This window comes from Mesoplodon bidens (assembly GCF_964165515.1).
Source record: "Mesoplodon bidens genome assembly, chromosome: 19".
Taxonomy (NCBI): domain Eukaryota; kingdom Metazoa; phylum Chordata; class Mammalia; order Artiodactyla; family Ziphiidae; genus Mesoplodon; species Mesoplodon bidens.
Genome location: NC_138179.1, coordinates 14,280,082 through 14,306,429, shown reverse-complemented (window position 1 = coordinate 14,306,429; position 26,348 = coordinate 14,280,082). Strand labels below are relative to the sequence as shown.

General features: G+C 37.4%; 1 protein-coding gene across 1 annotated transcript in view; it reads right to left on the bottom strand.

Annotated features, from left to right (window-relative positions):
- The window catches only part of NLK (nemo like kinase), a 147,263-nt gene that overhangs the window by 35,509 nt on the left and 85,406 nt on the right, over positions 1–26,348 (bottom strand). Inside the window, exons 2-3 of the mRNA XM_081218992.1 lie at positions 22,518–22,647; positions 13,750–13,805 (exon numbers count right to left, since the gene is read on the bottom strand). Of these exons, the coding sequence (XP_081075118.1) occupies positions 13,750–13,805; positions 22,518–22,647 (186 nt within the window). The remainder of the gene's footprint in view (positions 1–13,749; positions 13,806–22,517; positions 22,648–26,348) is intronic.

Below are 26,348 nucleotides of genomic sequence, written 5' to 3'. Positions count from 1 at the left end.
TCTACCCCTAATTACTCTAAGTAAGTTCTATTATGATTCCCATTACACAAATAAGTGAAGAGGTTTAGAGAGGTGCAGGAACTAGCCAGAGGTCTTAGCTGGTACACAGAGGAGTTGCTGCCAAATCCCAGCTTTTGTTCTTGACCTGTGCTCTGTCTTTCAAAAGATGAAACCTCAAAAAAGGTGAACAAAATAATTCTACTTAAGAAGAAAGAGAGCATATTTTTTTTTTTTTTTTTTTTTTTTTTTTTTTTTTTTTTGCTGTACGTGGGCCTCTCACTGTTGTGGCCTCTCCCGTTGCGGAGCACAGGCTCCGGACGTGCAGGCTCAGCAGCCATGGCTCACGGGCCCAGCTGCTCCGCGGCATGTGGGATCTTCCCGGACCAGGACACGAACTCATGTCCCCTGCATCGGCAGGCGGACTCCCAACCACTGCGCCACCAGGGAAGCCCGAGAGCATATTTTTAAAATGAGGAGTTAAACGGGTTTAGGCAGTGTGGTGTAGGCTTTGGAATCGAAGACCAGGTTAGAATCTCGACTCGGTCACTTACTGGCTTGGTAACATTAGGCAAGTTAAATAACTTCTCTGAGTTTGTTTTTACTTTTATAAAAGAGGTACAATGAAAATAAAAACAAAGAAAGAGGCACAACGATACCTACTACACAGGGTTACTGCCGGGTTTAGATGTTGTATGTGAATCACATATAAATGCCTGGCACAAAGGGAAGAGTGATTACGTGGAAGCTGCTGCTACCATCATCACCACTGTTATGGGAAGAACACATGTGACTATGTTCTTATCTCCTCCTAACATCCCCCCCCCACCCTAAGAAAAAGTCAAAGGAAATAAGTAAAAAAAAAAAAAAAACACACACACACATACAAAACAGGCAACCAATTTAAAAAGCTCTTTTAAGGTACTGATCTTAAAAAGAAAGATCAGAATCTCAAAAGGATATTACTGCTGAAAAGGAAAATTATATTCACTTCTTATTAACGGGGTCTCATGTATTAGTTTTCTTGGCACCAAAAAACAGTACGTCCGTTCGTGATAGTCACATTCCCTCATAAGAGGACAAAAACCCTTTTCTTAGACCAAGAAAAGTTTTCTACAGGGCGTACTGCGTATTACTTTTGGGAAAGAACTAGGGTTGGTTTTGGGCAGACTGGAAACTCAAGGGAGCAATTAAAAGTGTTAATCTCTGTGAGACCTCCACACAGGGGACTCCTGGTTTTGGTAAAGGGCTTCTAGTAACCTGAAGAGCTTCTCAGTCTGAGCTCAGGGTGGTAAAAATTAGCTAACATACCGGTTTCCCCTAACTGATTAGTATTCCACATATCCAAACAACACACACATGAAACAAAACTCTGCTTGGCTCATGCATATCATATTTCCTTTGGAAAAATGCCACTTCAACCTAATCCTATTATCTACCATCTGGGTTCTCTTGCCACCTCTAAGTGATGTAGTAGTAAGAGGAAAACTGTCAATAAAACACAATTATTAAACCTATCACCAAGAATTAGGCGCTCTTAATTTTTAATAATGACATTCATATATTATACAGAGAGAAAACCAATATAATAAGTAGTACATAAATAAATTGTACTCCAGCTAAAATACAGATTTGTGCTAGTGCACTGTAGGTCTATTAAGTTCCTTGACGTACTGCTCTCAAATAAATTGAGTTGGTAGCTGGAGACTCAGCTGGTCTATGAAGTGGCTAAAAGCCCCACTGCTTCCCATATCCTCCAATTAAGGCAGGTCTGATATATTTAGTGGCTTCTGAAACCTCTGGGCATGTAACACATGCCTCCCTGGTGTCTACCAACCTTAAAAAATAGAAATAAAGTCAGAACAGTGGGATAGGACAAAAAGATCAAATAAATAGTCCTACGAGCATCCCTAAACTCTCATACCTGAATTAAGTGTGTCAAGAGGCTAACAGTCAGAAGGTTAACCAGTTCAAGAGAATGATAATGGGGTTATTTAGGTATGGCTTTGTTGTTATTCATTATTACCCTCTATTAGTTGGGAAGTCTGACAGCATTTCATTCCCACCAGCTGGGAAGTTTCAGAGGTTTATTTATGTTGTAATAGAGGTGAAAAGACCAGATTCTAGCTTTAGACTTTTTTTGGCTTCACCTGAAACACATGTGTTTCAAAGAGCTGGTATGAATAAGTTGCTCTGACTATAGTGACTCTCTTCAAAGCAGAGGGAAAAAAATTCCAACTGTGAGCTGGAACTTTAAACAGTGCTTTTAAAACAACCTCAGGATTTGCTATAGTACACTAATGCCGGGGTAATCTTTGTGCAGAGTCAGGAAGGGGCTACTACGAGGAGATGTGACCACTACTCTAGGGCATAACAAGGGGAGTGGTTCTGGGACTGTAGGTTGAAGGAGGAGGTTAGGTCTTATCTTTCTAATTAATAAGAAAGGTTCGGTTAAGGTAATGGAAGAAGAAAAAGTAGTAAGAAAGATATAATGTGGATGCAGTCTGGATGCAAGGCTTGGAGCTGCTAGCGAGTTGTAAATAGAATATATTTTCTGGTAAGAGGAGACCGCGTAAGGGAATATGAGGTACTGAGGTTGGCAACCCATTCCTCATTAACAGCTCACATCTTATTAAGACAAAAAATCTTTCTATAATTAGGCTCGGTTTGTTACTGACAGGCCATTATGAAAGTCCATTTGTTTGTGATGAGTACTTGCTAATGCCATCTGTTGGTAGTTGGCTTGGCGCACTTTGTTTGCATCAGAAAGTTCATAGGAGTTCCTACTGTTTTCTAGCTTCACCTCCTCTGTAAGGCCTTCCCTTACTACTTTTATAGCACTTATTAAGTGCCAGGTACTGTTCTAAGTCTATTTAACTATCCCAATTTATTCCTCAAAATAACTTTATGAGGTAGGTACTGTTATAATTTTCATTTTATTAACCAGGAAATTGAGGCACAGAGAGGTTAAGTAACTTGCCCACGAAAACACAGGTTGGACTTCCCTGGTGGCGCAGTGGTTGAGAGTCCATCTGCCAAATCAGGGGACACGGGTTCGAGCCCTGGTCCGGGAAGATCCCACATGCCGTGGAGCAACTAAGCCCGTGCGCCACAACTACTGAGCCTGCACTCTAGAGCCTGTGAGCCACAACTACTGAGCCTGCGTGCCACAACTGATGAAGCCTGAAAGCCTAGAGCCCGTGCTCCGCAACAAGAGAAGCCACCACAATGAGAAGCCTGCGCACCACAACAAAGAGTAGCCCCCGCTCGCCACAACTACAGAAAGCCTGTGCGCAGCAACAAAGACCCAACGCAGCCAAAAACCGAAAACCAAAAACCAAAAAAACCCAGAAAACCCAGGTAGTAAGAGGCAAAGCTGCCATTCAAATCTAGGTGGTCTGGTTCCAGACTCCATGCTCTTTGCCACTATGGTAGATTTCCTATTACCTCAAGCTAGCAGAATGCTGGCTAGGTCGGCCCTGAACTGATGATAAAGGTTTTGAAATAAACAGAGGATAAGGAGCTTGTTCCCATTTCATGATGTGACAGTAAGTCACCAAACTCACGACAGCTCTTGTCAGGCAGCAGAACTAACGAAGCAGAAGGAGTGGGGATGGCACTGATTTCAGAGTGCACTTACTTAGGCTCCAACATCAAGAACCTGCATTGGAGCAGCCACCAAGGCTTTGTAAGGAGAAGAAAGGGAGATACGTGGTGCTCAATTTCCTAGTATAACCATCCTCTAAGAATATGTAATGAAGGCCAATTTTCCATATTTCCAGGTTCAGGCCTGCCAATCAGTCTATAACTGATATTGTTTCCAACTCTCAGACAAAAGAGAATAAAGCTGATTCATTACCCAGCTTCTACAGTCAGTAAAAACCAGGGGAATTTATAAACTCTTATGAATAAATGACTGCTATTGGTAAGGGCTATGCAAATATTTCATAAGAAAGCACTGCTATATAAGTACTTTAATAATAGAGAGCTAATCCTTCTGGACAGCTCAAGTTGTGCATATATGTGAAAATCTGTGATGTGGTCTTATGTAAGAAAACTACCTATCAGCTTCAAAAACTCTGGCCACCTAGAGTTCTGAACTACAGCGGCTGACCTGTCTGCTTAACTGAATTGAAGTCTGAGAACACATTTAATGTTCTATGTGCAATCAGCAACTGAGGTTGTATGAGAAACTATTAATGATGCATTAAAAGCCTTCAGATAGGAAAAAAAGGGTATTTAACTGGTTTAGCTGGGTTGGGGGAAGAAAATGGAGAACCTGCTGTATCAAATTATTTCCTACAGAATGAATATAGACAGAAAGCTTTGAAAACACAATTTTAATCCCTGACTTCAGATATTAAAAACTGGACAATTCTTTCTTCCATTTCATTCTGGACAGAGACCAACACTAAGCCAAATTATAAAAAAGAAATCTTACAATATTAAATATTTATCAAGTAGGAGCCATCCATGTTGGTCAACAGTTTTACAACTATTTGTTTTAAAGTCTTCATCTTTATGCAATATGAGTTAAAACAAATATGAAAATCAGGTGATTTTTCCAAAAGGACATGGTGAATTTTTGGTTTAATAAACTATAGTATGTAGATACCCAGGTCTGATTCCTGGAGCCACAGATTCTCTTATATGAAAAGTCCAAGAATGACAGTTAAAATATTCTTAAACTCACATTAAGCACTAATTCTGAAATCCTGCCATTCCTTTTGGAAGGAAAAATCTCACAACCATAAATATGGGAGACTTAACAGTATCCTTTTTCCTCACATTTCTTTCTTCCAAAATCAGGTCCACAGAGGAGGGAAATTTCAACCTCGATCTCAGATATATAACTGCCTATGAAATAAAAACGAGGGCATTAAATAGCATGGATAATGAAAATCTGGTTTATGGGTATTGTTGATTTCAAACAATGCTTTCCATGTGAAAGAAAAACAGCAATGCATCACAGAGAAAATTGCTTTCTCTGGTAACAAGTGGTCAGCCCTAAATCTCATCATCTTCTTTGCAACAAAAACCATGGGCGTCTTTGCAACCAGAAAAAAATTGGTGTGTGCTTCAATTAGAATCACTGACCTTTTCTGAAGCATGCCGGTGCTTCTCTATAGAAATCAATGGAATAAAAGGTCACGGTGTTAAAATGTTTGAATATAACAATCTCTTTCCCAGGCTAAGGCAAATTCCTCTTCTTTTTAAGGTAACTAATTTGTTGTATAGAATATCAAAAATCAAAAAATAAAAACTACCTTTAATTTGTGATTTAAAATTGACTAAAAAAAGAGAAAGAAGTCTATTCTACCACCGGAAAAAAAGAAAAAAACCCTGGAAAGTTGTCATTTACATCCCCTGTCATGGCCCAGAAAATTCTGTTGGCTGAGTCCTTGTCACTAAGGCTATAACCACAAATGCAATGAGACAGAAAAAGCATCCTAGAAAATATTACGTTATTTCAAACCTCAGCTCTTTTCTTCCCAAAGTACCCTAGAGAAGGCAAAGGCAAGCTTCTGCGTCTGTCAAATGTAGGTGGTAGAGCCTGGGATTACTAATCTTCCATCATCACAGCCCTTCAAAGCACGTAAATGCACGTATACACAAACCCAGACATTAAGAGCCAAGGAACAGGATTTCCCCGGTGGCCGCAGTGGTTAGGAATCTGCCTGCTAATGCAGGGGACACGGGTTCGAGTCCTGGTCTGGGAAGATCCCACATGCCGTGGAGCAACGAAGCCTGTGTACCACAACTACTGAGCCTGCACTCTAGAACCCACGAGCCACAACTACTGAGCCCGCACGCTACAGCTACTGAAGCCCACACTCCTAGAGCCCGTGCTCTGCAACAAAGACAAGCCACTGCAATGAGAAGACCTCGCACGGAAACGAACAGTAGCCCCTGCTCGCTTCAACTAGAGAAAGCCCACAAGCAGCAACAAAGACCCAACACAGCCAAAAATAAATTAAAAAAAAAAAAAAAAAGAGCTGATAAGTAGAGAAGGAGTAAGCTGCCTTCTTTTCTCCTACCCTTTCCAGGCTATGGTTGGTCCCACTGCTATGCTCAAAAACCTCTTAAAAAATACACAACAGAAGCTAATTCCACATTCCACATTCTCTCATCCTTGTCTTTTCTAGCAGCCTATACAACAATCCTGATTTTAGCTACATGACACAAAAAGCTAGTTTACATTTGCGTATTCAAATTCTCCCAGGTGGTCACTGGTAACTTCAACATTCATACTGAGAATCATTCCAGTGCTTTAGTCTAGTGGATCCCAACCCCGAGGCCACATTAAATTCACTGGAGGGAAGTTTAAAAAACAAACTGACTGATGCCTAGGATCCAACTCAAACCAATTAAATCAGAATCTCTGGTGCTCAACATTGCTAATTATTAGAGAAATGCAAATCAAAACTACCATGAGGCACCACCTCACACTGGTCAGAATGACCGTAATTAAAAAGTCTACAAATAGCAAATGCTGGAGAGGGTGTGGAGAAAAGGGAACCCTCCTATTCTGTTGGTGGGAATGTAAGCTGGGGCACCTACTATGGAGAACAGTATGGAGGTTCCTTAAAAAACTAAAAATACAGTTGCCATATGATCCAGCAATCCCACTCTCCCACTCCTGGACACATATCCCGACAAAACTATAATTCAAAAAGATACACACACCCCTCCCCCATGTTCACAGCAGCACTGTTTACAATAGCCGAGATATGGAAACAATCTAAACGGCCATCGACAGATGAATGCATAAAGGAGATGTGCGCGCGCGCGCGCGCGCACACACACACACACACACACACACACACACACACGACTATTACTCAGCCATAAAAAAGGATGAAATAATGCCATCTTACTGTACTAGAAGTCCAAAAGAGAAAGACAAATACCATATGATATCACTTATATGTGGAACCTAAAATATGACACAAATGAACTTATCTACGAAAAAGAAATAGACCCACAGATAGAGAACAGACTTGTGGTTGCCAAGGGAAAGTGGGGTGAGGGAGGGCTGTATTGGGGGTTTGGGACTAGCAAATGTAAACTATTCTATATAGAATGGATAAACAACAAGGTCCTACTGTACAGCACAGGGAACTATATTCAATATCCTGTAATGAACCATAATGGAAAAGATTATGAAAAAGAATGTGTGTGTGTGTGTGTGTCTATATATATATATATATATATATATATATATATATATATATAATCTCTGGGATGCAGGGTCTGTTCATTTCTTTTTTTTTTTTTTTTAAGTTCCCTAGGTGAATGTGATGTGCAGCCAGGGTAGAGATTCTCTCTACCCCTCAGTTTCTCAACCATCTGAACTCTAAAGACTTTCATTATTATTCTACTTCATCCACTTCAAAGAGTGGCTTTAGATCTTGAAGGTACTACAACTTGTTCTTCCTTTCTTAGGATAATCTCCATATTCAAACCACACAACTACTCCTGCTGAGCCTGCTATTTGCTGTCATCCCAACATCTGTCTTTGGATCTTGCCTCTCCCCTTTCTCAGAGTACGCCAAGTCCTCTTCTGATTTCAATTGCTTCTCTACCGATGTGGCCAGCCATTCTGTAATGTTCTAAGCAGCCCCTCAGATTTCTTCATTTCCTTGTCTTGCCTCTGTAAATACCCAACCAGCCATCAACTCGACAACCTAGGCTGTTGAGTACATGGCTAAAGAAGTCCCAATCAGTTGCCAAAAATCCTTCTGTCCTTTCACTATATTGTGCACAGCAGTCACTGCCTCTCAGCCCCAAAAGTCAGGTCCTTGTTAAGATATTTTTAATTAAAAAATTTTTTTGGTAAAATATACATAATAAAAATTATCATTTTAACCAATTTTACGTGCACCATTCAGTGGCATTAAGCACAATCACAGTGTTATGCAACTATCACCACTATCCAATTCTAGAACTTTCTCATCACCCAAACAGAAATTCTTTGTTAAGTTTATAAAGTATGCTTCCAATTCCGTCATTCCTCACCACAAAAATCCTTCAGTGGGCCCTAAAATGCCTACTGAATAAAGATGAATTTCCTTAGTTCAACATTCAAGGCTCTCTATGACTTGGCCCTAACTAGCTTAATTTCTCATTATTCGTACATTCTAAACTCTAGCCATTCCCTAAAAGATGCTAATACTTACTCCCTCCATTTGGAATATCCACCCTCCTCAATGTTACCCATCCAAATCCTTCTCATCCTTCCATACTCAACTGAAATGTCTTTTCCTCCACGAAGTCTTGTGTTTTCTTTTAAAGTCCCACATCACCTGTCTATATTCTTTTGGCACAGTCTACCATATATAATAGTTTTTCTTTACATCTTATCTCACCCCACAGACTTGAGGGAAACATTGTTCTTGAGGGAAAACATTAAGAGGCATCAGTGGGTTAAGAGCACTCTTGGCCCACTGGACCAGTCAACATGGGTTCAAATCCCAGCTCTATCATTTTTAAGTGACCTTGATCAAGTTATCTACCTCTCTGAGCTACAGTTTCTTCATTTTTAAAATGGAGATAAAGGTATTTAGAACAATGCCTGACACACTAAATTTTAAAAAATTAAAGAGCCAAAGAGTCAGCAGGTACTAAGGTGGTTAAAGTCAGAAATTTTGCTGTTCTTGGATTGTTCTGCTAACTCTTCCTTGGTTTTGTCTTTCTGTGTCTCTGTCCTAGGCTTCAGGGCTAAGGAGCCAGAATTGGTGACAGTGGGTAAGTGAAAGTTTTTGTTTTAAATCATCAAATGCTTTTCAAGTAATCAGCTTGGAAACTAAAATGAGAAAGAGTAAAAAATCAGATCCTCAACACTCTCAGGATATGTAGATTTTTTTCTATCACTATACTTTCCAACCTATATTATAATTATTACTTACATGATTGTATCCCCCACTAGATTACAAACTTGAAAGGCAGAGACTACCTTATTTATTTAGCACCTACTATATGTTAGGCACTGTTCTAAGTGCTGGGAATACAACAGTGAGCAAAACAGAGAAAAATTCCTGGTTCTAGGAACATAGTTGATGCTTATGCTTATCAAATAAATGAAGAGGAAATTCTAACAATATGGGAATCTTCAAAACTCCTAAAATGTAGATTTCTGGTCCTTGCTGGTACTGTTGTTGCAGAAAGAGTGTACTTATATATGCATATACACATTTTATTTTGTTTGTTCTTAGCTTTTCACTGGCTCCTAAGATTCCCTGAGGGTTATAGAGCTGTTTCATAGCACTAGGGAATTACATATTGTGTATATAAAATATAGTATACTAACACTATCAAGTAAACTACTGCATTTGGGAGTAGTTTAAGTGATAGCATTACATTATTGCCTACCAAGGACTTTAACTGGCTGAACTGGATGTGTAGGTTCCCTCGCTGCCTTTACGACAAGAAATTCCTGTTTAAACACTGCCTGCACAAGCTAAACCTATTATTCAAACGGACATTTCTGAAAGTGAAAGGAGAAACTTATTTAGTACTTATACCAGGACATGAGGTAAAATCCAGGAGTCCTGGCAAACTGGGATATATAGTCATCCTGTTAGACTTCTTGTTTCCATTGGTTTTAGGTTGTAATTGTTTCTAGCACAGAAGACCTGTACCATCCATATTCTTCTCCATAAAATGCTAAGACTATGTTTCAAGTTAAAAAGAAGCTTTTCCCAAAGCAAGCCAAATTTTAATTTCTAATCCAGTCGGCATCTAGTACTTTCTGGGAAGGGGCCTGTTTATGTTACAGAGTCCAGAATCCTGATGGAAGCATGATAAGAAATGTTTTCCAATCAAACAATTAGAAACTTGTTTCTCTTGGATGAAATTTCAGTAGGCTCAAAGTAATTAAATGCCAAACTGCTTTCATACACATTTCCAAATAGGAACTCAAAGTGCAAAATGAATAATGTAATCCTTTAACAAGCTGAAAGCTCAATTCAGAAAAAATATAATCTTTCTTAATTATTAAAGAATATATTTTCTAGGTGTATGTATTAGATTTTAAAACTATGAAAACACAAAAGCTAAATGATACAGAGGTCATAGTAGAATTTATTGCTCTTTCCATACCTGACTCATCTGTTGAACCCTGTAGGAAGATTTGTAAACAGTTATAATCACTGTCTTTTTAAAAGTTGCTTAAGGAAATATCTAAAGATGCATGGTCTTTCAAAACCCAAGCTAAATCTTTGGTGAGCACTGATATAATCATTTTTATTACAGTTTTAGGGGAAAACATATGATTAACTGTGTGATACCCATGTTGATACTTATTGTGATTGTGACACTTGATTACATCAAAATGTTCATAGACCTCAGATTTTCGAAAATGATATTAGCTATTCAATTAGTTTTAAAAAGACCTGGTTTAAAATACTATTTGCAAAAACTTACATATGCAATGTAACATCCCAATTTTCTAGTCTTAGAAAAAAGTGTAATGATATGGTACTGTATGTTCAATGGAAGATTACTAAAGATTATTTCTTTCCCTTTACAACTTAAATAATATGATATATATTTTTGACTCTATAAACTGACTCCTTTATCGACTAAATATCAGAACATCCATTAGATGAATAGCTATATGTGTACACAGAACTTACCTAAAACAAGAGCCTCAAACAGACCTCAAAAATAGTTTCTTCAAAGCACAATTCCAAGATCATATATTTAAAATTCAAAATATTATCCATTCTAAAATCCTCCAACTTGAAAAAAGCACTGTCTGAAACAATGTGTAATGTGTATGCCATGATTTTGAGATACTATAGCGGGAGCTGCTGGCACAGAGGGATAATATACTAAGTTGAAATCAAACAGTGACTTGAGATCCTATTAATCCTCCATACTTCTGTGTTGTAGGTAGTAAGTTTTCTTATTTTTCAGAGGGAAACTGAGGGGAAAACTTTTTTTGCTTTGACTACAACAAATTTATTTGTATTAAAAAGCATAGGACACAGAAAACTTTCTATTTAGAATATTAGAAGAATCAGGCAGAGCATATATGTAATAACTAAGGCATTTCTTACATTTCCATTTAATGGCTGTTCTAAAACACAAAATTTTAGTATTCTGTTTCCCAAGCTAAACCATGCCTTCCTAAAAAGTCTTTATAACCCTGTAGAAGCTATAGGTTTAATTCTTTTTTATGTTAACAGGATTTGGTGCTTTCCAAATGGCACCACCACTGGAAAACACCTTTTTTTCTGTGTATCATTCTACATATAGCTAAAAATTATATAACAGAAAAAAAGAATATTGGGGTTTAGGTTTGAAGGTTTTTCCATCTGTAGCCAGCTAATTACTGTGAAAGCACAGGTGTCAATCTTTTAACCTGAAGGTAAATAATTAAATAAAAAACTAAAACATGTAAGTAAATGGTGTACTAGGGGTTCCATGAATATTTTATGACAAAGGCTTTTAATTTAAACATTCATGAACAATTTTAGGGAAAGAATTTCATAGAAACATTCTGCTAGCTAATGAAATGGGCTGAAATCAGCTACCAACCACTCATGGTTTTAAACCATAACTATGCTAAAATTTCCTCTGCTCTGCAAGTATTTGAAATAATAATGAATCCAGGATCGCCCAGACTCAAGTTATGGCCTATAATAATAAGCAATTGAGAACTCCTAGCTTATAAAAGCACACATAGGGTTTTTAAAGGAATGACAAACCCAAGTACAAAAAATTAATGCCTGATGTAAACAATTCATGCTTGAAGTATAAGACAGACATGGATATAATGAATTAGCTAAGTTCAGTGAAGAAAATCTAAAAATATTTGACATTTGTTTAAAATACTCATATTCACCAATTACATGAAAACATTCTTTCCCCACAGATGGCCTAAGTGCAGTAAAGGGTTAACTCAGCAGATCTGGGTTGCCCCAAACCTACACATTCCAAAAGTCTTTAGGACTGGCCCCCGACTGGCTCCTGGGAAATAACCTCTGAACTCTTGCAATATCCTGCCTCATATGATTGTCTTAGTATACCTGATGCTTTCTTTGGCCATACCAGATGGCTTACGCTAACAATGTGATTTATGGTGAACACCTGTTTTTGTTCACCTGGGGCCCTGGGCCAGCTGTATTAGTTCAACCTCTGGGTGAGGAGAAGGGAGGAGGGCTGAAGGCTGAGTTGCTAAGGTCAGTCCCTAAGGCTCACTGACCTCCAATAAAAACCCTGGACACCAAGGCTCAGGTGAGCTGCCCTGGTCAGTAACATTTACCTGTGTTGTCATACACTGTTGCTGGGAGAATTAAACTCTGTGCAATTCCACTGGGAGAGGACAACTGGAACTTTGTGTCTGGTTTCTCTTGGACTCTGCCTTACGTGCCTTTTTCCTTTGCTGATTTTAATCTATATCCTTTTGTTGTAATAAACTGCAACTGTGAGTAGAATAGCTTTCCTGGGTCCTTGAGTCCTTTCACTGAATCATCAACCCTAAGGGTGATGTTGGGGACCCCTGACATACCTGTAAATCCAGTAAAATTCTTATTTAATAAAGAAAATTTCTTAATTTCCAAAGAGGCAGAGACAGTATGACCCACTCAGAGGAACGCCTTCTAGTATGTGGATGCCCTTCCCACCAACAAAAAGGATAAAGAAAGTGGCTCCTGGCCAGGTGTAGAAAGTTGCTTCTGCTGAATGAAACAAGTACTGCCCCCATCTTACCAGCTTCCTTCTTTTCTTCAGTGAGGAGCCAGGTAATCTTCAGGAGGTCTAAGAAATGGAATCCTTAATGCTCTCACCTCAGTTGCTACCACTGACCTATAGCTGAGGAGAAAAGAACTTTCTCAATCCTTCTATTCTTAGATTAATTTTATACTTTTAAGAAAAACATGTGTAGGGCTTCCCTGGTGGTGCAGTGGTTGAGAGTCCGCCTGCCGACGCAGGGGACACGGGTTCGTGCCCCGGTCCGGGAAGATCCCACATGCTGCAGAGCAGCTGGGCCTGTGAGCCATGGCCGCTGAGCCTGCGAGTCCGGAGCCTGTGCTCTGCAACGGGAGAGGCCACAGCAGTGAGAGGCCCGCGTACCGCAAAAAAAAAAAAAAAAAAAAAAAAAGGCGTGTGTCAGAACCATCTGGCCTGGCCCAAGATCTCATTTTTGTATACCAAGAGGTGTACAAAGACACTCTATCGGCCAGGAGCTGGTCAAGGGCCAGTCTCTTCTTTGGAATATACAGGGGTGGAGCACCCCAAGTCCACTGAGTTAACCCTTTACTGCACAAAGGGATTAGTTCCACAAAGAACTGGTGGGATAAAATATCACCAAGAGTTATAGTATTCAAGAGCTCTCTTTAATTTTCACCTTATCCCAAGTGGTGGATAAAAGGGCAGTATTACCTTCGTGACTGATTGGCAGTTGTTGTATAGTGATAAGAGCACTTTATTGAGTTCTACTATAACACAGCTGCCTCAATGGTTTCACCAGCAAAATGGGAATAGCAATACCCATCTCACAAGGCTGTGGGGATTAAATGAAATATCTGTTCAGAAGTCTTGTTTTGTGGTATCACCACTCAGGATATATTGATAATGTTGTGCTCTGTCAGATACTTGGGATTTCAAAATTACCTGGTTCCAGGTACTCAACCACTTCTGCAAGGATGAGATTTAATACACTTCAAGGCATGAACCCCAGAAGATGCTAGAAGAACAAATTAATAAAAAATTGCTCCCTTCTTTCACATTCCCTGGTTAGGATACATTTCTTCAAAATAGTCAATGTGTGGAGGTTGGAGTATGTCAAGGGCAGAGAGTACCTGGGAAAAGGAAAAAAAAAAAAGCCAAATTTAGAGAAACAAAAAAGAAACAAAATATGACATAAATACAAAAAACACTATTAACTCATTAATGATTTTAGGCTTGGCTACAACTGAACACTGAGATTAACGAAATTTATCAATCAAGAAACATGGTCTAAAACATTAAGACAGGTTTTGTAAAATCACTATCAAAGACAATTTTACTTACGCCAATATGAGAGAGGCAATTGGGTTATACTACATGCTACCAGAACCCCTGCACAGGAGAGTGCTGGAAAGAAATGCCCGATTTTTAATAATCAGTGTTGCTCTAAGAGCATGAGGAGCCATATCTACCGTTCATTCCTTTACTCCTCTGTTCAAAAAATGTTTACTAAGTGCATTCTATCTGGCAGGTACTGTGGGAGGCTCTCGGGGAAAGCTGATGAATAAAACTGATAATCATCCTTGTTCTGGAGACCACGGGAGAGGAAGGCATTAAACAAATAGTTACACAAAAATATAATTGTGACATTTATTATTATGAAGGGAAAAAGTAAAGAGGAGTGGGAGAAAGAGCTTCCCTGAAGCAAAACTACTCTAAGAGTTGAAGGGTGAATACGTGTTGGTCAGGCAATGTAAAGGCACTGAGGCAAGAAAGAACCAGGCAGATTCTAGAAACAGAAATGCCAGTGCTTATGGAACATAGTGGGTGGGAAGAAAATAGACTAGGATAAAACAGAAGAGAAAGGCAGGGTTATATCACACAAAGTCTCTTTAAATTATGGTAAATGTTTTGGATCTTATTCCAAGTACAAAAAAAGAAGTCACTAGGGTAGGAAAAAAAGACTTTAAGGCATCTGAAATTCAAGTCCTTTATAAAAGCAGCACACTACCAATGTAACTTCTGCCATCGAAACACAACAAATAGGCCTTCTTTCCCTACCAGCTGTTTATCTACTCTTTTAAGCCCCATCTATGATGTCACACCTAAGAATCTGAATCTATCTTGCTAATGAGAAACACCAGGCTCAAAGGATATAGAAGAAATTATTTAACAGGAAATAAACTGTGTAGTACAAGTTCAAATTTTCTGAGCTTAGTTTTTTAAGAAAAAACATTTTTTATAATGGAGAATTTCAAACATATAAAAGTGGGCAGAATAGTATAAAGAATACACATGTAATCAAGACCTGGCCTTAGCAGTTATCTACACATGACCATTCTTGCTTCATCTATGCCCTCCACACTCCCTATACAATTTTGAAGAAAATACAAGACTTATTTCAGCTATACATCAGTAAATATCTCTAAAAGATAAAAACTTTAAAAAAGTACAATTATCAAATCTGAAAATTTACCATTTTTCAATACCATCAAATATCCAGTGCTCAAATTTCTAATTTTCTTTTTTTAAAAAAAGTTTGTTAATCTAAATGAGGAGCTGAAGAAGATTTATATATTATGGCTGATTTATGTCTTTCAAGTTTTACCTACAGATTTCTCTTCCATTTCTTTCTCTTTTCCCCTTGCAATTTATGTATGGAAGGAACCTTGTTCATTTTAAAGGTTATTCTTTTTTCAGCCAAGAGTTTGTCACTTCAAAATTTTTAATTAAACTAAAACCTCCTGTATTTGAAAAAGCTTTCACTCACTTTAAAACCAGTTAAATATAAAGGTTTTAAAATAGTTTAGATGTTTTATAAAGAATATCTATATTTCCTTTCTGAATTAAAATGTTTATACTTAGACTCTTCGTATAAATGGAAAATAACAGATTTTCCAGTTCCTTCAAAGAATAACTTTTATCATATGAAAGATAAATTATTTCATTTCTATATTTTTAAAAACCTATAATTAGCTAGTGTCACAAATTCACATAAATTCATTTCTCATTATGTGATAGAAAAAATTTTAACATGAATATTTGATGCTTGTGGAAGGCAGTTAAAAATTAATGTTTTACTTGACATCTTTTGGACTCTAAGCTCTGTATCTGAACAACATACATCCTGTCTTGGGGGAAAACAGAATGCAATGAGTGACAGCGTCCATTAGACAAAGCTATTTTACACTTCAAATCTATCTGCTATAATTAGAGGTTATCTAAAGGAAAGTGACAACCATACATTTTAAACCTTGATAGAGAAGAATGAGGCTTTCTTACTCCAAATTTGATGAGGCTTTTTGTAGAAAAGCTGTATAAAACAGGGTTAGACATTTGCACCAAAGCATTTAGCTGTGATTCTTAGCTTCGAAGGTACAGTATTTTAAACTCTGCCTGGAATTTTTGAAATGGCTGTTGTCTTATACTCCTGTTCTTTCTACCACCTCAAAATGTTTATCAGATGATGGCATTCCACAGTGTTTCTAGGTGGCAAAAAACAGTGCTTAGACCATTAGAGATGATCCATGAATCTCAGAAGTGGTGTAAATGAGCAAGTGAGAAGGAATAGTAGCAGAGTTTCAAACTCCAGACTTCATGCCTGACTCACTATTTAAAAAGCCCAAGTCCTTCTATAACCCCTCTACTATCTGTGGGAATAAAGTACGTGAGATTAGCCTTATGATGTAAATAGGAGGACCCTTGTAAAGACTTTGACTTGTAAAGAGTCAAAGTATCCCAAAACACCACAGACTCGTCAGAGGATCTCAAATACAAAAAAAAGCAAGCAGACTTGTTTAATTAAAAAATGAACTAAAGCTACATCCTTAAATAATAGTCATTACCAGTGTCTCAGCATACTTCTCAAATCTTAAGAGTTGGACAAAAGCTCATTCAGTAGCTGCTTTCTAGAATTTTAACCTCTGTGATGTTAGAAGATTCACTATCAATTGGTTACATGATGAGTTAATGGCTTAGTGTCTTTTTTTTTTTAATAAATTTATTTATTTATTTATTTGGCAGTGTTGGGTCTTCATTTCTGTGAGAGGGCTTTCTCTAGTTGTGGAGAGCGGGGACCACTCTTCATCGCGGTGCGCGGGGCCTCTCACTGTCGCAGCCTTTCTTGTTGCGGAGCACAGGCTCCAGACACGCAGGCTCAGTAGGTGTGGCTCACGGGCCCAGTTGCTCCACGGCACGTGGGATCTTCCCAGACCAGGGCTCGAACCCGTGTCCCCTTCATTGGCAGGCAGATTCTTAACCACTGCGCCACCAGGGAAGCCCGGCTTAGTGTTTTTTTTAGTTAATCCTTTATCAAAAAAACAATTGCTGTGAATAATCGCAATCCTAAATGTAAAGACTAAAAATTTAACTGTTTGTAGGGTGCATTCCCATAATTAAGCAAAGGAGCTCCCACCTCCCCATTCTCTCACCACCCCCCCCACCGGTATAGATTTCAAGTTCTTTCAAGTAGCGACTATTACTATTTTTTATAGAGTTGTTAGATATAAAATAAAGTATACAAATCCTAAGTGTATAATCCGATTAATTTTTACATACAAAGTGTGTAACAAGATAAATATTTACTCCATGGCTAAAATCTAGATCAAGAAATTAAGGATTTCAAGGCCCCCCTTGCTCCTTTCCAGTCAAAACCCATCTCTGCTCAGAGGTGACGATTATTCTCATTTCCATCACCATAGACTCCTTTTGCCTGTCCTTGAACTTTATACAAATTGAATCATAATGAGTGAAGACCTTTGTATATGGCTTCTTTCATTTACTGTGACACCTGTGAGATACACCCATGTGTGGATCCTCATCCTTTTAATTGATGTGTAGTATACCATTATATGAACTAATACAATGTATTCATCCAGAGTACTGCTGGCAAACTTTTGGGTTGCTTCCAAATGGTATCATGATAAAGTTTCTATGAACATTTTTGTACATGTCCTTTGGTAGATATATGCAGTCATTTGTCTTGAGTATACTAAAGAGTACAACTGCTGGGTCATTGGGCAGGTGTATATTTAAGCTTTAGCAGCAACTGCCAGGTTTCCTAAGTGGTTTTAGGAATTTACAGTCTCACCAGCAATGATGAGTTTCAGCTGATTTGCATCCTTGTCAACACTGGGTATTGTCAGTCTTTTATTTAAGCTATTCTGGTGAGTATATAGTAGTATCTCACTAGTCTTAATTTACATTTCTCTGATGACTAACGACTTTGAGCAATTTGTCATATGCTTATTAGCCATTTGGTTATCCTTTTATGTGAAATTCTTGATTAAGTCTTTTACTGATGGGCAAAAATTCTTGATTTGTAGAAGCTCTTTATAAGATATATGATGTTTAGATACAGAATTTACAGTCTGAAAAATGTCAAGTAAAATATTTATTTCTAATGGTTTTCCTCAAATGCTAAATATTTATTTAAAAACTTGTTCTATCACATAATATATTCTGGAAACAAGTTTTTTGTTGGATAATGCCTGAGGTCTGTCTTTTCATTCTCTTAAACTTCTGATGAGCATTAATTTTTAATGTTAATGGTGTCCTGTTTAACACTTTTTTAAAAAAAAGGTCAATGCTTTACTTGTCTAGTTAAGAAATCTTTGCTTATTTCAAAGTCATGAAGACATTTTCCTATGTTTTATTCCAGAAGCTTTGTTATTTTACTTTTCATATTTAAGTCTATGGTCCATTTTGAATTAATTTATGTATATGTCAAGAAGGAGATTTTTTTCATATGGATATCTAATTGATTCCTGTTTGTTTTCAAAAGTCTTTATTGAATTTGTTACAATATTGCTTCTGTTTCATGTTTTGGTTTTTTGGGCACAAGGCATGCGGGATCTTAGATCCCCAACCAGGGATTGAACCCGCACCCCCTGCATTGGAAGGTGAAGTCTTAACCACTGGACTGCCAGGAAAGTCCCTGATTCCTGTTTATTGAAATGGCTATCCATTTCCCTCTGGATTGCAGTGGCACCTGTCTTGTAAATCAGGTGGACATGTATGTGTATCTCAGTTTATAGACTCTGTTCCATTAATCTATTTTTCTGTCCTTGTGCTGCCTTGATTATTATAGCTTCACATGTTTCAAGTGTGAATCTCCAACTTTGTTCAACTTCTTCAAGATTGTCTTGAGTATTTTAGGTCTTTTCCATTTCCATAAAGTTTAGAATGTCTGTCAGTTTCCACACACACATACGCATAAAACCCTGCTGGGATTCTCTTTGGGATTACACTGAATACATAGTTCAACTTGGGAAGAACATGGGTATTAACCACAGTGAGTACTCCAATTCATGAACACAAGAGCCTGTATTATTTTAAATGCATCAAGAATCTGCTCAGTACCACAAATTTTAGGCACAGAGCGCACAAAACCAAATCCACTGATAAGTAACTTATTCTAAGTATCCTTTGCCTTTTCACACTCCTTAGCAGCAGACCCATTAGCATTGATAACGCCTGCGGCCAAACAGCTTGTCTGCGTTCCGAGAAGGGTCCTATTGGTATGATTCTTTATCCTACTTATGAACCTAGAGAGGCCTTATTTGGGTTCAGTCAGACTATACAGAGGAAAATAAACGATCCCCCTTTGCCTTCACTACCTCCTCTTTTGCCTCCTCTACTCCAGAACTAAAAGGTTGGGAAAAAGTAACTCCAAGAGAGATCACTGAGGTTATCATTCCAGACTCTGAGATTTCATATTTTTTTTCCCTGTCACTTTCACTCACTCACTTACTCTTCAATAGACTGACTACCTACCGTGTGCTTAGTGCTATGGCCTAAGGACAAGAAAAACCCAAGAACTCTATTACAGGGGCTCTTAGCAGGAATCAATGGGTCCTAAGGAGGCACTGAGTGGGCATTAAAGGACTAGTGAAGGTCTAAAATGACATAAAAATTATGTGTATATGTATTTTTCCAAAAGAGGGTTCATGGCATGCATCAGTTGTCAAAGAATGAAAAAACCTCAGTCGTCCTTTTTCCATGCTGATAAAATGACAACTCTGTGTGTGTGTGTGTATGTACACACATGCACAAGTGCACAGATGGGCAAAGTAGAGAATATTTTGTCAGATTTTATAATAGCTCAGATTTTTGACTAGACACTACTGAGAGGCCGAAACGACATCAATCTTTAGAAAGTTAAACCCATTTCTGTTTCTCTAAGTTGCTACATCAAGGCGAACCTATCCCTTTAAGATGAACAACCTTTAAGGAAAAAAATGTGCGTGTGTGTGTGCATGTGTGTGTATGTGTATCTCAATCAGTCAGATCACCTGAAATCAATGAATATGATACAGTGACTTTGAAGGTTCTGTTCAAAAGAAAATCTAAAGGCTTCCAGGGTTTTGCAGCTATTCTCTGACACATAAAAAGCCATCCAAATTAAAATCCAACCTTCCTACAACAGCCAGGTTAATCTTTCTAAATGCCATTTTCATCATGACATTCCTTTCTTTTCCTTCTATTCAATCAAATGTTAATCTCAAAAGGCTCATCTTAAGGTTTCTCCCTGTTTAAAGCATCTTTGAGATTTTAAGTCCATGACAATTACTCTCTTTTTCTTAATAGTACAGTACTTGTCTGTCATCTTTCACCTGAGAAGCTTTAAAAAAATACAGCTACCTGGGTCTCAACCCCAGAGATTACAATGTAGTAGGTCTGGGATGAAACCCATGAATCTGCATTTTTAAGGCTCACTTGGTGATTCGAATATATTTTTAGGTTTGGTTGCCCAGCTTTTCACTATGTGCAGAACACACAGTGTCCTGTATTAATGTTTAACCATGCAGGCAGTCCTCCCACAGCACTGTTATCACAGTATCACATTACTAAACTCCTTTAGGGTAGAAACCCCTAGAAGTTGATGTAGTTTAGGGATATAGGATGTGCACAATAAATGTTTACTGAATTAATGAATATGGGCCCTGAAGCAAGACAGATTTAGACTTCAATCTCGTGCCACCTTGACACTGGGCAAATTACTTAACTCTAAGCTTTGGTTTCCTCCTCTGTAAAGTAGGGATAATAAGCCCTATCTGACAAGACTTTTAAGTATTAAATTAATATATGTAAAGCATCTACACATTTTCTGACACTTGGTAACAAATGCTTAAACACCTGGTCCACTTCCTTCAAAAAAGGACAATGTTTTGAACTTTTTTTTGTATTCTCCACATGACCTAGCACTGCACTCTGCACACAGGACACAATTAATAAACATCTGTTGTCTTAACTACATCAAATACCAGTTGCCTCTTAGATCAGCATTCCACACATACCAGGTATGCTGGCCCTCAGATGCTTTTGTAGATCTCAGTGCACAGCATAAATTCATTATGTATAAAATAGTGGTGCCATGATGTCCCATCTCCAACTGTTTGCCTCACTTTTGAACATTCCCACAGAAATCACAAGCACTCTTTTACGATACAGCTCAGGAGCTCGAACAGTAGTTGCTGTGTTTTAATATGTGTGATTTTCAAGAATGCAGTTTGTTTCTTTTCTTACACTACTCACTCTGACACTATCTTTGTAACTTAATTACTCTATAGGAATGAGTCATGAGCAAAGACAGCAACATATACAGATAGCAGCCTATTACACCACCCCTCCTTTATAAAAGAAGCCAAGATAAGTTTGAATAAACCATTGAAACCCTTAGAAAGTATATTTCTGATGCCACCTTCAAAATATTTATTGTGGACCCCTTTACTTGAGTCTCTGACAATGTACATACGGTTTGTACTCTTTGATGCTGGGGTGGCACTCACTCAGGCAAATTCAAGAAATAAATAACAAAGCAAGCACTAGACATCATTCTAAAATCACTTCCAAAATTTCAGGAAACAGTTATAAAATAGCAACTGGAATGATGTTTTCAAAGTTATTGAAACAAACAAACACATTGCTAGGCAGTTCCAACTGAATGAAAGATAAGCAGTTACTTTCTAAAAAAGTTTAAGGAAAATGGATTTCAAGAGGGGTAATCAATAAAGTGAAATGTGTCAAACCAAGGAGCTTCAAGTGAACATATTATAAGTTTGATATTCCTAGTTTTACCAAATAGTTCAAACTGTTACAAATCTCTCTCTTAAAGTGTGACCTACACTTCAGCCAAAGTCCTTCAGGTTCCTGTGCAAACAAGCAGTCAGACTCACAAGAAATTACTGTTTTCCTGATTTTTATTTCAGCAATTAAAATTGCACTGGTTGAGTACCAAATGCAGAATGTGAGGCAGTTTTTCTTTTCATATGAAACTGAAAAGTAAGAGTCCAATGCTAACATCCCCCAGGTAAATTTTATACATACCAAACTTTTAATTCAGGATTAGTTGAGAAGAAGCTCTCTCAAACCACTGTGATTCTATTTCCCCAAGAATCCTGACATCTCTAAACACAGCCATAAATAAGATAAACTATGTTATCTTTAAAAGCTGTATTATTTTTAAGAGGAGAAACTTTTTTCTCACATCTTTAATCTCTGGTTTAAAATATTAAAAGATATAAATAAAGCATTTAAAATCAGGGGCCAATTACTTCTACTTAAATCACTCAGACTACATATTATACTCTATTTTTATGTTGTACATTAGTATTGTTCCCAAGCTAAATATTAACATTTGCTTTAAATGAATTAATATTTATCTGTCAATCAATAAATCCTAGAATTCACTTAAACTTGCTCATTCACAAAAAAGGTCTAATTTGTCTCAGGTTTCCAAATCCCTTAATATGGTACATGTACCCTTTTTAACTCTCTTTTGCTCTTTACTAATATAATTAAACATACTTAGGAAATAGTTTATCCCAAACACTGATTTCACTTACATTATCATGTTTAAAAAAACACAACATCTTCAATTCCCGGAAGACCCTTTTGCAAGAGACCAGATTCTGGAAGACGTTGGGCATCTTTTTGAGTGCTACTCTCTTTCCATCTCTTGGATCTGTTACTGACCTAAAGACACAATATTTAGGGGGAGAGGAAAAAAAGACAGAAAAATCAATCCCAAACTTTGTTCTTCAGTGTTTCAGAGAATGACAAATACCTTTATGTTAAAACACTCAATATTAAATCCACTTAATAATGCTTCAGGTATCAGTGAGAAAGATAAACAAAACTATAATCAAAGAGAATGTTTAGCCCACCCAACTCATTTGCCATGCTTTTTTCTTTTTTTAAAATCCCTGTCTAAATTTCTATAAACACTTAACCTTCCTGAGAGGTCACTTAGCAATACATCTGAGGTAGGAGGGCTACTAGTGGTAAAGCCATTTTAAAGACGGGAGAAAAAGTACTGAACATTAACACGACTGAAGTCAAATTAGTTTTATGCTTTATTTTCAGAACCAAATTCAAGATGGAAGAGGTGTTCATTCAGATGTGGTCACTTTCAGTTGAATGTAGAGAATACAATTTGAGTATTTTGGTTTCTTATATAAATGAAACATCTTTTAGTAATACGGGTTTCAGGACACAACAGTGTCCCCTCATGAGTCTGAGGGGCAGCTTAGGAGCTGTAGCTTCTAGGTTATGGTAACTTCTTCCCTTTTGTTTCTCAGTTCTTGGTATGATGGCTGCCTCTTGTGGTTACTCTCTCTTTAATAGCTCAGTGTCCACCTTTTCTCTCTTTTAGCCTTCTAACACCTATATTGCCAACTCCTTGTATTATATTTCCCTGTGCTTGAATTACTAATGTGTTTCCATTTTTCTGATTGGACCCCATCGATACATATTAAATCAAAGAGTTTTGCTAAACATGGCCAATTGGCCATCTGGCTAATCGAGTTTCCATGAATTAACCTAAAGCTTTTTTCCTTCCACCCATCACTGATGACTGGTTGTCTTTGTAGAATTTATTCCTGTCAGATTTATTTTGCTAGATTCCTATAATGCTCGGCTACCATTATCTTTCATTTTCTGTTTCAGCCATTCAATGCTTTGGCTATTCCTCCCAGATTTGTATCATTTTGAAATCTGGTCTGTATGTCATCAATGCCTTTATCCAAGTTGTTAATTAAAGTTTAGAACAGGACTGAGGACAGAGCTCTGCAACAGATACAACACTAGAAGCCATCTATGAGGCCGGCATCCAATCATTAATCTGTGTATGGTTAGTCAATTAATTATTTATTTAATTAACTGCAGTCACTCAGTTTATTTCTTCATCTTGTCCACAAGGAAATAAGACACTCATCAAACTGCCTTCCTGAAAATAAAGCATTCCTAGTTTTTACCTAAAAATCATACCAAACTTCTTTATGAATATCATCACTTCTTTATAAATTTATCTTAGTGATTGCTGCTTCCTAAGTTCTTGTAAAACTCTTAAACAGTGCATTCTAGTATTTTTAAAACAGCATGAGGACTTCACTTTCTCCCACTGATTGAAAATTTGCTGAAAATTAAGTATTATCATTTTCAAGTCTTCAATAGCTTGAAATGTAATTCAAGTAGGCTAAGAGACCTAACATTTTTGACTGTTGTTTAAAAAACACCAACCAAAATCCATAACACTGCTTAGAATCCACATAATCTAGGAAAGTAAAGTAGGAAGGAAACCAAATATTACATTGACTATTAAAATTTTTTTCCTGTTTAAATACACCACTTCTGTAGCTAGATACTGGAAGATAAAAGTCAATGAAACAGCAAGGAAGGGAAATTCTGGATCACACATTGCACAGTAGTCACTGCCTCTCGAGTCTTCTTTAATCTAGAACAGTTTATTAGCATTTCTTTATCTTTTATGACATTGCCATTTTGGAAGAGTACAGGCCAGTTAGTTTTAGACTGTTCCTCAGTTTGGGTCCATCTGTCATTTTCTTGAGCTTAGATTCAGGTTCTGTATTTTTCACAGGAATAACACAGATGTCTTCTTAGCGCACCACGTTAGGAGGCCCATGAAGTCGATTTTTCCCATTACTGGTGATAACTTTGATCACTTGGATGAGGTGTCTGTCAGGTTTCTCCACTGCAAAGTTACTATTTTTTCCCTTTGTAACTATGTAAATATGCTATTCCTCATCAAACTCTGACCCACTACCTTTAGCATCCATGGATTTTTTTTGCCTGAATCAATGATTATTACTATGATGTTGCCAAATGGTACTTTAATAATTTTTAATATGTCTAACAGCTAGCCTGCACAATAAATATTAATTTTTAAAAATGAGTAAATTGATTTAACACAATACCCTTTCCAAAGACCTCATGCAGCAATACTTTGCAACTTCTGACTTCTTACTGGTCTTGACCCTACTGTGGTGAGGAAAGCTGCTTTAAGATAAACCCACTCCTGGCTCAAGGTTAGTACTGTGCCTTGTAATGTTTTAAGGTAAAATTCACAAAGCAGCATTTTATTTTATTATTCATGCAAAAGCCAGTCACGCCTGTGGCTGGTAACAATATAATCTCATGAATGTGAATGGCAGTGCAGTAATTTCACGCCATGTTGAGTTTGTTCTCTCTTAACTTGAAGTAGCAGATGCTTTAGTTCAGCACAAACAGTATCACAGAACACAGATAAGTGTGGAAGCCTGTTACACAGGAATTCTTTTATTTTCTTTGTTACTGAAAGGCTTGCTGTGCTTAGTTTCTCTGCTGCTGCAATACCCTGGTTATTTCAACTGCACTTGTTAATGAAGCTCCAGCTGTAGAGATAATGAACAACATTTAGGGCAACTTTCCTCATTTCAGAAAATGGAGCCATCCTTCGACCTACAATTCACTTATGACCAGTTACTTTCTCTAAAATACTGTTCGCTCTAAATGAAAACAGTGCATCTGTCATTTCATCTGATTACCTTTATAATCATTCAAGTTATATTAACAGGCACTTACGTCCTCAGTTTTAAATTAACATTTGATTCTGTAAACACTACATTAAAATGTTTTAGAAAGAGAAAAACAAAAACAAAAAAATAAAGTTTTAAGGGTTGTGAGAAAGAATCTTTTCTTACATCTGCTCTGGGTACATCAATCCTTCTCTGCACTTAGAATTTAAGTTCAACTGCTTTTTAAACAGCCAAAAGAATCCATGAGCCATTCTTCAGAGAGATAGAGTCAGTCAAAAGAGTACAATACCAAAACAGGAAGCTTTTTAGATCTGGTTGTGGTCGTTTTTTGTTGTAGTTTTCTTAATCCCAGGAAACTGTGACCACTGCCACAAATCTGCTTATATTACTGACAAGCAGAAGGGGTGAAATGAAACAAGAGTAAAACTTATCATTGGGGGTACTTTCCCAGGCACTAGAATGTTACATTATAATATCTTTTAATTAGTATAACTAATCAGCAAGAGTCCCCAAGAAATTAAATGATCCTCATTCATTTTATGTGAAGAATCTTTCCCCCATGTATTTTAGCAGTTTTAAAGTTCATGGTGCTTATACAGGTTTTTAACTATCCAAAGCAAAAAAAAAAAAAAGAGAGAGAGAGAGAATGCTTCAACTTGGATTAAGAAAATCAGGTTCTTCTAATTCTAGTCACATTAACTTGTAATCAGCAATTCTCTACTTTTTGCTATACATACTACAATTACTACGTCAACTGTACCAATACAGTACACATCTCAGTAATAGAACTTCCTAGCTAGACTCTAAATATTTAATTATTGCCTTCACATTCATTTCAAGATTCACTTCCTTAAAAGTTAT